Here is a 14,931-nt window from a genome sequence, read left to right on the forward strand (position 1 = left end):
GTTACAGGAACAAAAGGGAGGAGGCCGTGGTCAAACAAGTCCGATAGCTGCCGAGCTAGACAGGCTTCTTTCCTTCCTTCAAAGAGGAAGACAGTGCAATTTCTCCTACATCTATGTGACCACTAAACTTTTCAAGATGGCGCATCTCCTGTGACAGCGGTCAGCTCGGAATGAAGGCTGGATGTGGAGGCCCCCCAGACCCTCTCTGGCCCTGCCACTGCTATGCTCAAATGTCAAGCTGGGACAAGAGTAGTGAGAAAAACAGACATGACGCCTCTGCTCCTGGAATCCAGTGAGGAAGATAGATTCTAATGGAATAGTCTCGCAAGTCTAGAATATAAATATACAACTATAGGAAGAGCAAGTAAAGTCAGAGGACTCTGAGCCAGCTTCTGGCAGCAGGCACACATGAGCCGAGACAAGCGGGTGAGGAAGAGACACAGTGGGGAAAGGCAGCCTGTGCAAAGACTCTATAGGGGGAAAGAGCCCAGGCTGTCTGAGGGGTTGTAAAGGCCAGTGTGGCTGGGGCCCACGGGCCACAGGGAGGCCAGAGGAAGAAAGTCCTGGGAGGGACATCCTAAGGGGCAGTGGTACCATCATATGTGTGTTTCATAAGACCTCCTGGGAGAGTGGAGAGCAGACTGGTGAGAGGCAAGGAAGTCTGCGACAGGCCAGGAAGGGGGGCAGTGCAGTGGTCCACGTGAGAGAGGGCGGGGGTGCAGGGGGCAACACAGGACAAGGGCAGCACAGAGCTGTACAGGGTGTAGAACAAGTGTGGTGTGAGGGAAGCTGCTGCTCACACCGTGGATGCCAATGACACTCTTCTCTGGGACAGAGCAGAATCAGGGATGGTCAGCTGGGTTGTGGACTTGGAGATGTCTATGAGGCATCAAAGCAGAAGCATTGAATGTGCTACTGAAGTAATAAAGCACCATCTTTTAAAGTATATTTTGAAATTCTAACTTTTTACCAATTCATAGTGGCCATCCCACTCGACCCAGTCGGGTTGCACAGAAAATGTGAAGAGACAGGGGTGCCTGGGTGGTTCAGTCGGTTAAACATCCAACTTCGGGTCAGGTCATGATCTTGCGGTTCATGAGTTCAAGCCCCACGTCGGGCTCTGGGCTGACAGCTCGAAGCCTGGAGACTGCTTCAGATTCTGTGTCTCCCTCTCTCTCTGCCTCTCCCCCACTCACACTCTGTCTCTCTCTCTCTGTCTCAAAAATAAAGAAACATAAAATAGTTTAAAAAAATAAAGAAAATATGAAGAGACAGCTGGAGATTTCTCTAGTCTCCATATGGGCAAATCCATCGGACCCTGGGTGGCAGCTGTCCCCTGCCCCCAGCCTACAACAAGTTCATCAACCCTGAGATCAATCTGGTCATTTGCTGTCTATGTGCTTGAATTTGCCAGGAACTTTTTGTTTGCACTTTGAATGGCTCTTGCACACAAAACTCTCAGATAAAATTCCATCTGTGGTTAATGGAAAGATCTGCTTAAACGTTGCATCACTGCTGGAAAGAAACCTGAGCTTTGATTAAACTCTGGGGGCAAAGTCCCATCCGGCAACACAGAATGCCTACTCTGGTTGTGGAAATCACTTCCAACTTCTGAGCTTAAAGCACTGAAATGAAGCCTCAAAGTGAAGGTTCCCATCGCCCCGGAAGGAGCCACCGAGGGCCTGCCTGATAACATCTTTATCCTTCCATTTCTGTCATCAATCTGGCTGAGAACTGAAGGGAAGGGAAGGGCTGTACCCGAGTCATCGCACTAAAATGTAAGGGTTGGAAGATGTAGGCAGCCACGCCGAACTATAAGCCAGCTTGGAACGAAATCAGAACAAGTAATTTAAAAAAAATTTGTGAGCCCTTACAGCCATTGGCCGATGCTTCTGTAACATCCACCCTTCTCCAGACTTTTGGCACAAGAACAAGTTAAAAACAAATGCTTTCAGTTTGCTTAAATGATAGCCCTTGGAAAAACCCAGTGACTGATACTGCATGCGGAGAACAGTTGGGCTGTTCTCCGGAGGAGAGGGCTGATCCACAAAGCACTTGGAGTAAAATGGCCCTTTTCAAGGGTGGTAAAAAAACAAAAACAAAAACAAAAGCAAAAAAAAAAAAACCACCCAAAACAAAACATCAAGTGAAGGTAATTAAGAATTCAAAGAAAACAACAGCACAACTCTGGTATGCGATCCATGCAAAAAGATACTTAATAAATGCATGTGCGTGCTCACGCACGGGTGGCTAAGGAACTCTTAAATATTCCCTCCCCGCTTGTGTTTTGCTTTGCTTTAACAAATGTACACTCTCTCAGCTCTTTTGTGAGGTAGGGGTTGACTGTAAATTCCATCACTTATCAAAGTGCTCTTACACAATAGGGACTGGAACTAATTAAAATAAAATACCATCTGCACTCGATCGGACTGTACTGGAGCCCTGTAACATTCATTTCCAGTTTGGTCATTCGAACCCAATGGCGACTCTGCATTCCAGTGTCTCTGAATAATATTAACTCATCTTGTCCTTTTCATATTAATACTAATCACACCATCTCCAAATGCCAAGGTGTCACAGAAATGCTTCGCTCATGTAGGAAAGCGTTCTGGCGCGCCACGAGGAAAAGATAACACTAAACACGTGGGTACACCAGCTAATTTTGCCCAATATTTCATCAGAAATGACGAGGCAGAGTAAATATTAGTTAGCCAGACTGACAGTTAATTGATCTGGTTTGTATTCAACTAGACTGATATAAACAGAGGGATTTCGCTTGCAATTCTGAATTCATAATTGGTTCAGATGTCTATATGCTTTCCCGGAGGCTACAAATTTAATTAGTGCTGTGAGAAAGCAGCGGCCAATCGCACGGAAGTCACAGGCAGGGCTGGAATGTGCAGGCTGTTTACCTTTTCTCTCTCTTCTCTAGCGGCAGGATGCTTTGATAGCAGCCTTGCAAAGCTTATTAAGTTCTTGTGTAAAAAGGACTTGTATTTGAAAAAACGTAACTGCCATAGCCTTTGCTCAGAGAAAGTCTATCCTTCTTTCTCTTCCATTCAAGGACACAACTGATCGCTGGGAATGGTTTGCCCTCAGTCCCAAACTGAATGTAGTACTTTGAGTGCACCTCAAGTGAACGAGCCCAGCACCTTAGATGATGCAGCAGAGGCGGGTCTGGACACTCCCACCCCACGGTGCTCAAGCCTGTCTGGACTCCTTCTCTGACGCCTCGAACAATCTCATGCCCAGCTCCCATGCCCTGCTCTGCTGGGGACTCACCCAGGTGGACGCCCAGGCATCTCTGCATTCCCTTGGGCACGGGGGTACCCAGCAGGTGCACAATTAATATTTTTGGGAAGGAAGGGAAGAGCAGCCAAGTTGAATATCTTTAGCCGTTCTAAAATTTAGTCATTTAAAAAAAAAAAAAAGGATGTCTATAAAACTCAGGTCCTATTTCAACTCTGCCTTAGTTCTCTAACAATTGAGAAACCAGCTTAATCCTCAGAAGGACCTGTGGAAAGGGGCCAAGAAAGGCACTGCCCCAGTATCTTCTCATTGCATAATTATGTTGGGGTACAGGGGCTCCCCCATTCAAATGGCTTGCCCCTTGTTGTAACTATCTGTGTGGTAGCAATTTACCACAAACTCTCAAGGCTTCAGATGAAGAAAAAGCACATCGTCTTCACAAGACAGAGCACCGTTTGCTTAGAAGTGAAATTGTGGAGGGCCATGGCAGGAACTCCCTTTCTAGCTCAGAAGTTCTCAAGGCTTTGAGAGGTGATGCTGTTGTGATGCACCCCCTGTGCGGCCTCAAAGAATCCAGTTTCTTTGGTGACCAGCACAGAGAACCCCCTTCCACTCAGTGTAATACTGACAGAGGCATCCGGTCTGCTCACCCTTCTCCAACTGCCCCATTCTGTGGGAATTGGCAACTACAATCTGGCTCTGCTTCCAGGAGGAAAAAAAATGTAAATATATATATATATATATATGTATATATATATATATATATATCAGCCCCTTTTTAAAAACATTCCTTCCAGTTCCATGGTGTGAACACACATAGGTATAATCACAGCCCCCTATGATCAGATGAGAGGATGTATGTTACAGTACTCAAGCACATAGTAGTCCCTTAATAAGCATCAAATTCTCTTCCCTGCTAGGAAGGAATAATGGGATTAGCATAATGTTTCATATCTACTTCCTTCATTTAAAAAATTTTTTAAATGTTTATTTTTTTTTAATTTTTTTAACGTTTATATATTTTTGAGACAGAGAGAGACAGAGGATGAACGGGGGAGGGTCAGAGAGAGGGAGACACAGAATCCGAAACAGGCTCCAGGCTCTGAGCTGTCAGCACAGAGCCCGATGTAGGGCTCGAACTCACAGACCGCGAGATCATGACCTGAGCCGAAGTCGGCCGCTTAACCGACAGAGCCACCCAGGCGCCCCAGATGTTTATTTATTTTGAGGGAGAGAGCACATGCATGTGTGAGCAGGGGAGGGGCAGAGAGAGAGGGAGAGAGAGAAGATTCTAAGCAGGCCCCACACTGTCAGCACAGAGCCCGATATGGGGCTCGAACCCACAAACCATGAGATCATGACCTGGGCTGAAGTCAAGAGTCGGACACTTAACCGACTGAGCCACCCAGGAGCCTCATATCTATTTCCTTCTATCTATCCACCCATTTGTTCGCCTACACACCAATAAAATGAACTCAGAAATATGTACATGTCTGCTTTGTCACAGTCCAATTACATGAATGGGTTCCACGAGGACCACTTTCTCTTGTGCTCGGAATCAGAGCATCACAAAGGTAAGCCCTGGAGAAGGGTGTGGAGGGTACAGTGTCCAGGGATAAACCATCTCTCCCATCCATCCGTGGCTCAGCCAATACAAAAGGAGCTACGATTTTCAGTTGGGGGTGGCCTGGGACAACACCAAGAACCCATTTCTCCATGGAAACTTTATTATAAATATTCTGTGGGAATAGCTGAAATAGTATCGTGAGCCAGCTTGGAAGCTCAAACTAACATTTTAGCACATTGCTTTCACGAGAAGGCGAGTTCCATGTTCTAAAACTATGATTTACCAATAGCCTCATTTGGGGCTGCTACTGCTTCTCACATGAATTTCATTTTCCCTCATAGCACTCATCACCCTGTGATAGATCACATATTTTTCTACTTACTGCCTCATTTTCTATCAGCCTGGCCACCCACTCCAATGACACCACTATGGACAGAGCCTGACACATTGCTGGGATTCCAGAATCACCTGCTGAATGAACGGAGTCATCAAAAGCTAACTTGACCATCTTCAATTTGTAAGCTTACCAGGATCTGTTTTGACTGGCATTTGTGAAACATTAGTCTCAAATCTATGCAGAAAGGAAGTATCATTAACCACCCAATAAACATGAATTACATGAAAACTTAAACTGTCAGCCTCTTTGCAAATTATATTTGTCTTACTCTCAAAGATCACATGAACTTTTAAGGGGAAAAAAGTTATATTTACTGCCCAAGTTTTAAAATTCATGGTAACCATTAAGGCATGTGTTATGACAACCGCAAAAACATCTTTCGGCCCAATCTCTAATTTAATCATTAAAACACTGCTTTGAATTCCCTGGTCTTTCTGCTGTTATGGGTGATATTCAGATATTTATCTCCTCTAATTACGGTGCATTCTGTTGATTTCTAAAGATGTAAAATATCAACAGATCTATACTCATTTGATTGTTGCTTCAAACTGAAGCCAATTTAAATTCTCCAGTCTGACAAGGGACCAAATATTCTGAGCATTCAGATGGTCTGATTTGTTGCTACACATCTGCCTTGTTTTATTCAAAGTGGACAAAGAAAACTAACGACCATGTAGAACCATATTAAAATCAAGGCTCAGCTCTTTTTAGAAGCACAGACCCAAACGAAAAGCAAACAATGCTCTAGGCCTTAGGAAAGGGTCCTGTCCAGAGAGTAGAGATCCGTACCTGGGGGTCCATCCTGAGGAAGGTATGAGGGCCTCTGCTGCTCAAAGTCGATCTTTTAAAGGTTTTGCTATGATAAAAATGGTAGTAGTTTTCCAGGTTTCCAATCTGCAAAACAAGAAGCGGGACACTATCAGTTAATACAGTCTTACAAACAGCTTCAAAAATCCTCTATCCCACAAAAATCTTCCCTTTCTCTTAGAGACTCATTCTGCTCCCAAAGGAAACATACCCTCCGTTATGCCTTCCCACTCATCTCTCTGGCATATAGTTGGTGTTTACAAACATGACGGTGGATTTAGACAATCCTTTTGGGATAAACAACACAGGGTTGTGTTTCCAGCGAAGCAAATCTTGTATTAAGTGCCTATCATTTAAAATGTGTACTATCTTGGCCAAGTTTGGTAGACAAGAATCCATGTTCATTTAGGGCCAAGCATCCCTGAAGTAGCTAAGTTAGTGTCAAGTCAGGCTTATACCAAAATATTCATTTATAAACAAACTCCATCTTCTCCACCCCACGGGTAAACTGAAAGATCTAAGAATGAACATTCGCTCCCAAGCAAAACAAGGGAGCCAAAGAAAACACGCACGTCCATCTGCTTGGGGATTGTGAAAAGGTCAGATGAGAACATCCAAACCCCCAGGGTGTCCCAATTTTCTGCCAGGGGTGGTTTGTCGAGACAGATTTCAGCTTGAGGGCTGGACAGAACCAAGAGAAGCAATGGATGTGGCCTTCGGGACAGGCAGGCTCTCATGCCTCAGTGACCCTTGAGTATCAGGACATTGTTCTCAGAAGACCTGCTTTTTGTTCTGACTTTCACTGGTTGTTGAAACTAGCTCGTTGGTCACCATCCTTGAAAGCAGAGCTTCTTAAAAGAGGCTGGACTGAACATTACACAGACTTTCACGTTGCCCTTCTCAGCCTAAACCATCCTAGCTTCTTTTCCAGCTTCTGATCAAAGGGAGAATTTAAGACAATTTGTCCTCTAGGACGGCACATGTGTGGTGATTACGATATGAACCTGGTTCAAAACCTTCCCTCTCCCTTCACCACCACTAGCCATGTGATCTGGGGCAAGGACATTCGCCCCCTGTGAATCTCGATTCCTTATGTGTAAAACGGGGACAAAACTACTTAGCCACTGGAGTTCAGTACAACTAAAGTCTGAGCAACGCCCAACAACCTTTGGCTACACCCGCCTCACTCAAGCCATTTTGTCTGCTGTGACCTAACCCCATGAGGCTTGACCGGCCCAGGCAGAGACCTGGGGGGATGTGGATGCTCAGAGTGGCCATTTCCACATATTTCCACAAGATGAGAGCCCTCCAGCCCTCGTTTCCAGCAATCCCAGCTGCCTGGCTGTCTCCTGTTCTTAAGTGTCAGGAGATTCCCATTTAAAAATCCTCCTTTTTCAGGGCACCTGGGTGGCTCAGTTGAGCATCTGACCTTGGCTTGGGTCATGATCTCACGGTTTGTGAGTGTCAGACCTGCATTGGGATCACTGCTATCCTGCAGAGACCGCTTCAGATCCTCTGTCCCTCATTCTCTGCCCCTTGCCTGCTTGCATGTGAGCGCGCTCTCTCTCAAAAATGAACATTTTTAAAAAATTAAATAAAAAATATATAAATCCTCCTTTTTCACTTAAACTTGCTCCTGAGTGCTCTGAGTTGTAAGCGACAGCTTACAACTATGGAACACTGAATACTATTATAGTCGTGAGGATTAAATAGGTATCATGGGTGTTCAACAAACACTGGTCGGGATTCTCTGTCTGGCTCCTCCCCACGGCTCCTCCATTCCCCTCGCTAGGACCAGGATGCTTTAGATTTTGGCCCAATCTGGGCCCACATTCCAACTCGATCCCTTCCTGCTGGGTGACCTGGGCTTCAGGCCCTCTCTGAGTCTTAGTTTCCTTGTGAAAATAGTAACTACTGCCTTGCAGGGTTGCTCTAAGACTCAAATTACACGAATATAGGAAGATCTAGCAGAGTGCCCAGCAGGTAGTAAGTGCTCAATAAATGGTTTTCTGCAATTAAGATTCTCAGTTCATGTTCTACCACGAGACACCCCTTCTGCCATCATAAACCTCGTTATTTCGGCCCCATTTTGCACAAAAGCACTTTTATTTCTCCTACAAATGAGTCACCTTGCTCACTTCTTCAACAGAGTTAATTGCTAGATATGTCAAGCCTCCTCCTAACGCATGCCAGAGCTGTGATTTAGAGCCAGAAGCAATAATGGAGTCTTAACCTACAGCAGTATTTAATCAGCATGTTTGCTTCTAAGCTGCCACCATCCCTGGGAGATGTTTCACAACTCCTGGCCTTTTAACTCTGGGCATTCAAGTCAATTCCCATCCAGGGACATGGAGAAACTAAGAGGTGAATCAAATTTGCTGGCAAAGGGGTGGATTACTCGCAGAGCTGCTGACCTTAAGCAAACCCATGTCAGGGCAGCCCTGGAGGCCATTCAGGGCAGCACCTGGCCTCAGGGCAGCCAAGCCAGGCCAGAGGTAGCCAACCCCACCGCCATCCAGCTCCCTGCCTTTGAGCCACCATGATCATCCTTAGCAATGGCGTCCAGGGTCTGAGCTAATGAGGGCTGCTCTCCTCGAGCAATCCATGGGAGGAACAGATGCTCCCCAGTGCTGACCTGGCAAACCGGCCCCAGTGGCAGTGGTGACCAGTGCCACATCTGTCTGGAAGTGTATGTCCAGCCCAGCATGGGGACTGGGGGGTTCGGGAAGGACCACTCCCAATGTAGAGGAGAAGGGGACACCAGCCAAGGCTGTCCTCCTGCCCCTACAAGGTTAGCTGCAGAATAAGCTGGAATGTGTTTCAGAAAAACCGGTGAGGGGGTCAGATCACTGGCTGTTCATAAATCTGACAGCAGCTGCAAGGGTCCCTGAAATTCTGAACACTTCTCTCCACCTTCTGGGTCCTTATGGAGAGTTGGCATGAGTGGATGGGCAGCAGCCACATTCCTTCCTCATGGCCAAAGATTTGAGGCCAGATAGTGTGATTCGGGGCAGCACAGGACAGAAAGGGTGGCACAGGACAGAAAGTACTGGAATTACTGTAAGGGTAAGCAGTACCCTTGCTTCCTTGCCCTTGCCCTACCCTTGCTTCCTTGCCCCAAGGAGAGGATGGGGCACCTGGGTGGCTCAGTCAGTTAAGCATCTGACTCTTGATTTCAGCTCAGGTCGTGATCACACAGTTCATGGGTTTGAGCCCCACATCAGGCTCTGCACTGCAAACAGTGAAGAGCCTGTTTGGGATTCTCTGCCTCCCTTTCTCTCTCTCTCTCTCTCTGCTCCTCCCCCACTCATTCTCTCCCTCCCTCTCTCTCTCTCTTTCTCTCTGTAGAAAATAAGCATTTAAAAATAAATAAATAAATAAATACTCATTGATTCAGAGTAGGCATCAGAAAACCATGGTCCATAGGCCAAATCTGGTCTATCTCCTGTTTAGCTTATTTTTTTGTGTGTGGTAAAATATACATAGTATAACATTTGCCAGGTTATACCATAGTATAACATTTACCATTTACCAGTGTGCAGTTCAGCGGCACTGAGTACATTCACAACGTTGTGTGGCCAACAACACCCTCTGTCTCCAGAACTTTTCTCTCTCCCCAAACTGCACCCATTTCGTGAACTCCCATTCCCCACTCCCCGCCAAACCCTGGCAAACCCCATGCTACTTCCTGTCTCTGTGAGTTTGATGGCTTTAGATATCTCATATGAGTAGAATCACTTGCCCTTTTGTGACTGGCTTATTTCCCTAAACATGGTGTTCTCAAGGTCCATCCATGTCGTGACATTTGTCAACACTTTCTTCCTTTTAAAGGCTGAATAATATTCCCTTGTATTTGTATACCACATTCTGTTTTCCATCCATCCATTCATGGACACACAGATTTTCACTTCCTCCCTTTGGCTATTGTGAATAATGTTGCTATGAGCATGTGTATGCAAATACCTGTTCATGAACCTGCTTTCAATGCTTTGGGGCATATATACACCTCGTGTTTTTATCAATAAAGCTTTATTGGAGCACAGCCACACCCATTCATTGACCTACTGCCCATGGCCACTTTCATATTACAATGACAGAATTGTGTGCTACTGAGACCCTCTGGCTCAGGAGCCCAAAACATTTCACATGTGGCCTTTACAGAAAATGTTTGCCAACCTGTGATTTATGGCATTTGCTGCTGAGCATACTTTGGGAGACCAGCAAAGTCTCTGATGATGAACATGGCTTCTCCAAAAGTTGGGGACCACCAGTCCACATGCTGAGGGGCTCTGCTTAGAAACATAGGTGCAGCTGCTGTCCCAGCATCTATGGCGTCTCACGTGGCCATTGAGCTGCCCTTTCTCCAGGAGCCCTCTTTATCAGATGCCCCAGGAGGTCACTCACATCTGTCTGACTCACACTATCCTGCCCTCTGCCATGGCCCTCCCCTGGCATCAGGCATGGGTCAGGAATATGAGGTTTTCATCATGGCCAAAAGGTCCGAAAGGATCAAGGAGGGGGCAGGAGATGGGTGCACCTGGCTGCTCATGGAATACAGCCCAGCGAAAGTCATCTCGACTTGGCTGATGCAGCATTTATGATTTAGGAGCTATTTCCTACTTCCTTCTCCTCCCCCACCCCATCTAAATATTCCTCTGGTTCTCACCTTGCCTGCCACGGCAGTGTCGACCCCAGTTAATGCCCCTCCCAGCTTAGGGAGCTGCTTTTTAAGATCTCCAGGTGCCTACATGAGCTAAGAGGACAGGATGGCTGGGAAGCCTCCATTCTCTAGCAGCATCATTGGGGACATGGCCACTGGCCTGGTTAAACGTAAGGGACATGTCATGTGTCCCTGTCACGTGGTCCTGACCTACAGAGAAGGGAAAGAACCTTGGGAATGGTCCCATTTTATAAATGGGAAACCGCCCAGGGAGTTATCCCCAGTTGTTACCCTCAGGGTTTCCCAATTCCTGAACCAACAATCCCTCCCACCCCACCTGGCCACAGATGAATAGGTGACAACATCTGACACCAAATGACACAGAGACACACAAATTAGGGTTTAGGATTATTGCAACACTTTTGGTACATCTTCAGGGTCAAATTGACAAGAGCTGGAACCATAAGGATAAATAGAAAAACTGGGGCGGCATAAAGACTTGAATTCAAGGTGATCTTGAATTCACTTTCCTAAGTGAGGAAATATCCTTATTTTGATATGATTTCTGCACTGATATTAAGTAGCTGCTCCTCCCAGCTTGGCAGTCTGGGCCATCCTGTGCTGCTGTCCCTCAGCCACGGCCTGGGACAGTGTTTACACCAGGCCTCACTGTCCTCTGGGAGTCACCACTCACGTGCTCTGTGTACCACTTATCAAGCCAGTATTGAAGCAGCCTGCCTTTATAAACATGGGGTGAGTGGCTTCCACAGAATATCGCTGTTTGAGGGTGCTGGCAGTCTCCTCTTCCTTCTCCTCCTTGACAATGAAAGAGAAATTCTTCCCCCAGCATCGTAGGCTGTCTGCCTGTCCTGCTCAGCTCTGAGCCCTTCCAGAACCTCAATTTGCTCTCCATCAATGAATCTGATCTCTGGTGTGCAGGGTGTTTTGTTTGTTTGTTTGTTTGTTTTTTTTAAGTCACAACATAAAATTTCAGTGCCTTTTTTCTTTCCTGTCCATGGTATTTTCACAATGCATTAATTAGAGCCAGTCTGTTAGTAACCCCCTCCAAGAATGTGAACAATCTTCTGAATATGTAACACTCAGATCTCTTTGCTCAACACTGATGTGTAATTATACATATTAGTTGATAAAATTGGTAACATCATTAAAACATCATTAAAAACCCTGCTAAACGTTCTCGGCCAGAGCACTGGAATAAATGAGATCAAAGAATCCACAGTGAAGACAGTTGAAGCATGGTTTCTCTTTAATGGGGTACTCTATTTTAACAAATCTAGATGGGGCGCCTGGGTGGCTCAGTCGGTTAAGCGTCTGACTTCGGCTCAGGTCATGATCTCACGGTTTGTGAGTTTGAGCCCTGGGTCTGGCTCTGTGCTGACAGTGCAGAGCCTGCTTCAGATCCTCTGTCCCCCTGTCTCTCTGTCTACCCCCCAAATAACTAAACATTAAAATAAATAGGTAAATAAATAAATAAAAAGTCTAGATAATGTCTGCACATGGTACAAAATATACATAGTGCAAAAGCACACAGAGTTCGCAGGGAATGGCAATTCTCTGTCCTTCCCATCTCCCAGCCACTGAGGGTCCCCAACATTTACTGGGTGCTCCTGGCTCATGTCAAGAGCAGCTGGCACTTGCTGAGCACATGCCATGCCTCAGGCAGTAGGAGAGCAGTTTTAGATGCCTTCACTTGTTTGACTGTCATGACGTCCTTATGCTATCCTCACCCTGAAGTTGGGGAAACTGAGGCACGGAGTGGTGAAGTAACTACTTCAAGACCATATCTTGAGTGAGTAGCACAGTGAGGATGTGACCTCGGAATTCCCATTCATAACCATCATGCCTTCTGCCTCTTGCCACATTCACAGCATTGGTTGCCATGGGGAGGTCCCAGTAATCTTGGTTCTCATCCTCAATAGCAGGTGTGTTCACACAGGGCCAAGTGGCTCAACAGGCGTCCACTCTCTTTCATTTCAAGCAGAAATCCTGAGAGACATATATTCCATGCACGTATCTATTCCATTACGTCCACATGTGAGTGTATGTGCCCATGTGTACACATGGATATGTGTGCTTATGCATATATATGCACGCATGTATATATGTATGCATTCAAACATGTGTGTATACATGCATGTTCACATGTATGTGCGTGTGCAATATATGCGTACATGTATGTATATGGATGTTTGTGGGTATATATATGTATGTATTCAGATATGTGTATATATGTGTGTGCATGTATGAGTGTGAATGTATGTACACAGAGATGTGTGGGTGTGTGTATATACATGTATGTGCGTATTCAGATGTGTTTGTATATGTATGTATACAGTTGCCTGGGGTGTTTATGCAAGATTCACAAATAAATGGCTCTGAAATGCAACCAGGAAAGTCTTTGGTTTTCCCACAGCCCTGATATCCAACAGGACCTCCTGAGGCTGCTATTAATTGCTCTAATTCAGAACTTCTGGGTCTGAGGGCCACCAAGGCCACTACCTTGGTCAGAGTCACCTGATAGCATGAATGCTGGCTGTGTGAGCCAGGCCCACTCCCAGATGAAGGTTCCAGCTCCTGGGGTCCTGGCTGCTGCCACACACATGTATGCCAAAGCCTCTCCCCAGGAGATGCTGAGCTGTATCCAGGGACTGTGTCGAGTCCCTTTCCAGGAGGCTGCCCCTCCCTCGCTGGGCCTTCCAGGCTAGCTCCACACCAGCTCTTCTGGGAAGCCTCTCCCGCCCACCTGGATCCCAAGCACACCTGTGCTGTACAGGCTGAGTCTTGCGGGGGCAGGGTCACACCCTCACCATCTTGGTTTCCTTATTCCAGGCTGAGCATAGAGGGGAGCAGCCCCCAATGTGCACATCCCAGATGACTCCCCACCACAACCAGAGCCACAGCCAGAGCCGCCATCTTGAGGTCAGCATCTTCTTGCCACCCTCACTTCCTTCCAGATCTGTTCCTCCTCTCGAGGAGTCCCTTGTCTTGGTGAATGGTGCCACACCTTCCACAGGTGTCCAGTGTCACCAAAGCTTCTGGAAGTGACCTGCTGAAAGTTTCTCAAGCCTGGCTGAACCCCATCACCCCCACATCAGTGTAGGTGGCCCCACTGCTCTACTAGGACCAAAGCAGGGCCCTGGCTGGCCTCTGACCCTCTTCTGCACCACTGTACTGCCATTCCCACCCCAGCCCTGCCTTCCCTTCCAGAACGAAGCCTTGGCCCCTCATGGGGCACATAAGAATCTCCACCACTAGGCCAGGCCACCTCTCTGGCCACAGGCCTGGCCCTGGTAGCATCACCTCTGTCCTCGGGTGCTGCTGTTGTGTGTCAGCCCCTTCACACCAATAAGACTACCTTCCACTCCATTTTTAACCGTCACCTGAGCTATCACTACCTCCAGGAAGCCCTCCTGGACCTTCCAGGATCAGGTCTGCCCACATGTGGCTATCACAACCCACCCTCCCTCCATCCTTCCACAGTAAGCTCTCAAAGGCAGGAAATGTCATCTGTAAATCCTCAGGCCCTGGTGGTGTCTGGTGCATGGCAGAAGCTCAAAACATATTTGGTGAAATGAACAGATTTCAAGTGATACTGGAAGGACACACACATCTTCTCCTCTCTGCCTTACATATAGTTGTCCAGCGTGGCCCTGGGGCCAACCAAGACCCTGTGCCTCTCAGCCCAGTGACTGCTGTCTTGCCTTTCAGGTTCTCTCTAAGCCTCCCCTCTCATGACAGTGCTGAGGCTGTGGAGTCAGGCAACCATCTACCCGCTGTGTGGCCTGGGCTAGGCCCCATGCAGCTCCTCTGAGCTCTACTCCCACGGGTGCAGGCTGAGCGAGAGGCCATGCAGGACTCTGCACTTCCATCCAAGTGGCCTGGCACCCTTCATTCATGGCAAGCTAACTGGCCTTGGAGAGGAAGACTCTTGGGGACTACAGGTGGGATGAGTATAAACAGCTTGCAAAGCCAAACAAGGAAGGGGCAGAAGCCAAGTGTGGTGGGGGAGAGGCCTGGGCTGGGGATGTGGACAGGAAGAGCCTCTCTTGTCTCGTTTTGGTTTTTTGGGTTTTTTTTTTCCTGTAAATTTGAGTATTTCCAGCTTTGAATCACCTCCCTGCTCATACAGGGCAGGTGTGAGGCCCGAGGGATCTGCGGGTGCTGGCGGCTGGGGTGCACCCTGCCTTCCTGAAGAAAAAGAGGATGATTTGTTGTTTTCTGCAGATCCCA

The 14,931-nt window shown here is 47.1% G+C and overlaps 1 protein-coding gene across 3 annotated transcripts in view; it reads right to left on the reverse strand.

The window, feature by feature from the left end:
• PCSK6 (proprotein convertase subtilisin/kexin type 6) overlaps positions 1 to 14,931 on the reverse strand; it is a 192,847-nt gene that overhangs the window by 136,000 nt on the left and 41,916 nt on the right. For all 3 annotated transcript variants that reach the window (XM_058736784.1, XM_058736781.1, XM_058736783.1), the window contains exon 2: positions 6,003 to 6,107. In XM_058736784.1, the coding sequence (XP_058592767.1) occupies positions 6,003 to 6,107 (105 nt within the window). The remainder of the gene's footprint in view (positions 1 to 6,002; positions 6,108 to 14,931) is intronic.

Source organism: Neofelis nebulosa, chromosome 7, assembly GCF_028018385.1.
Source record: "Neofelis nebulosa isolate mNeoNeb1 chromosome 7, mNeoNeb1.pri, whole genome shotgun sequence".
NCBI lineage: Eukaryota > Metazoa > Chordata > Mammalia > Carnivora > Felidae > Neofelis > Neofelis nebulosa.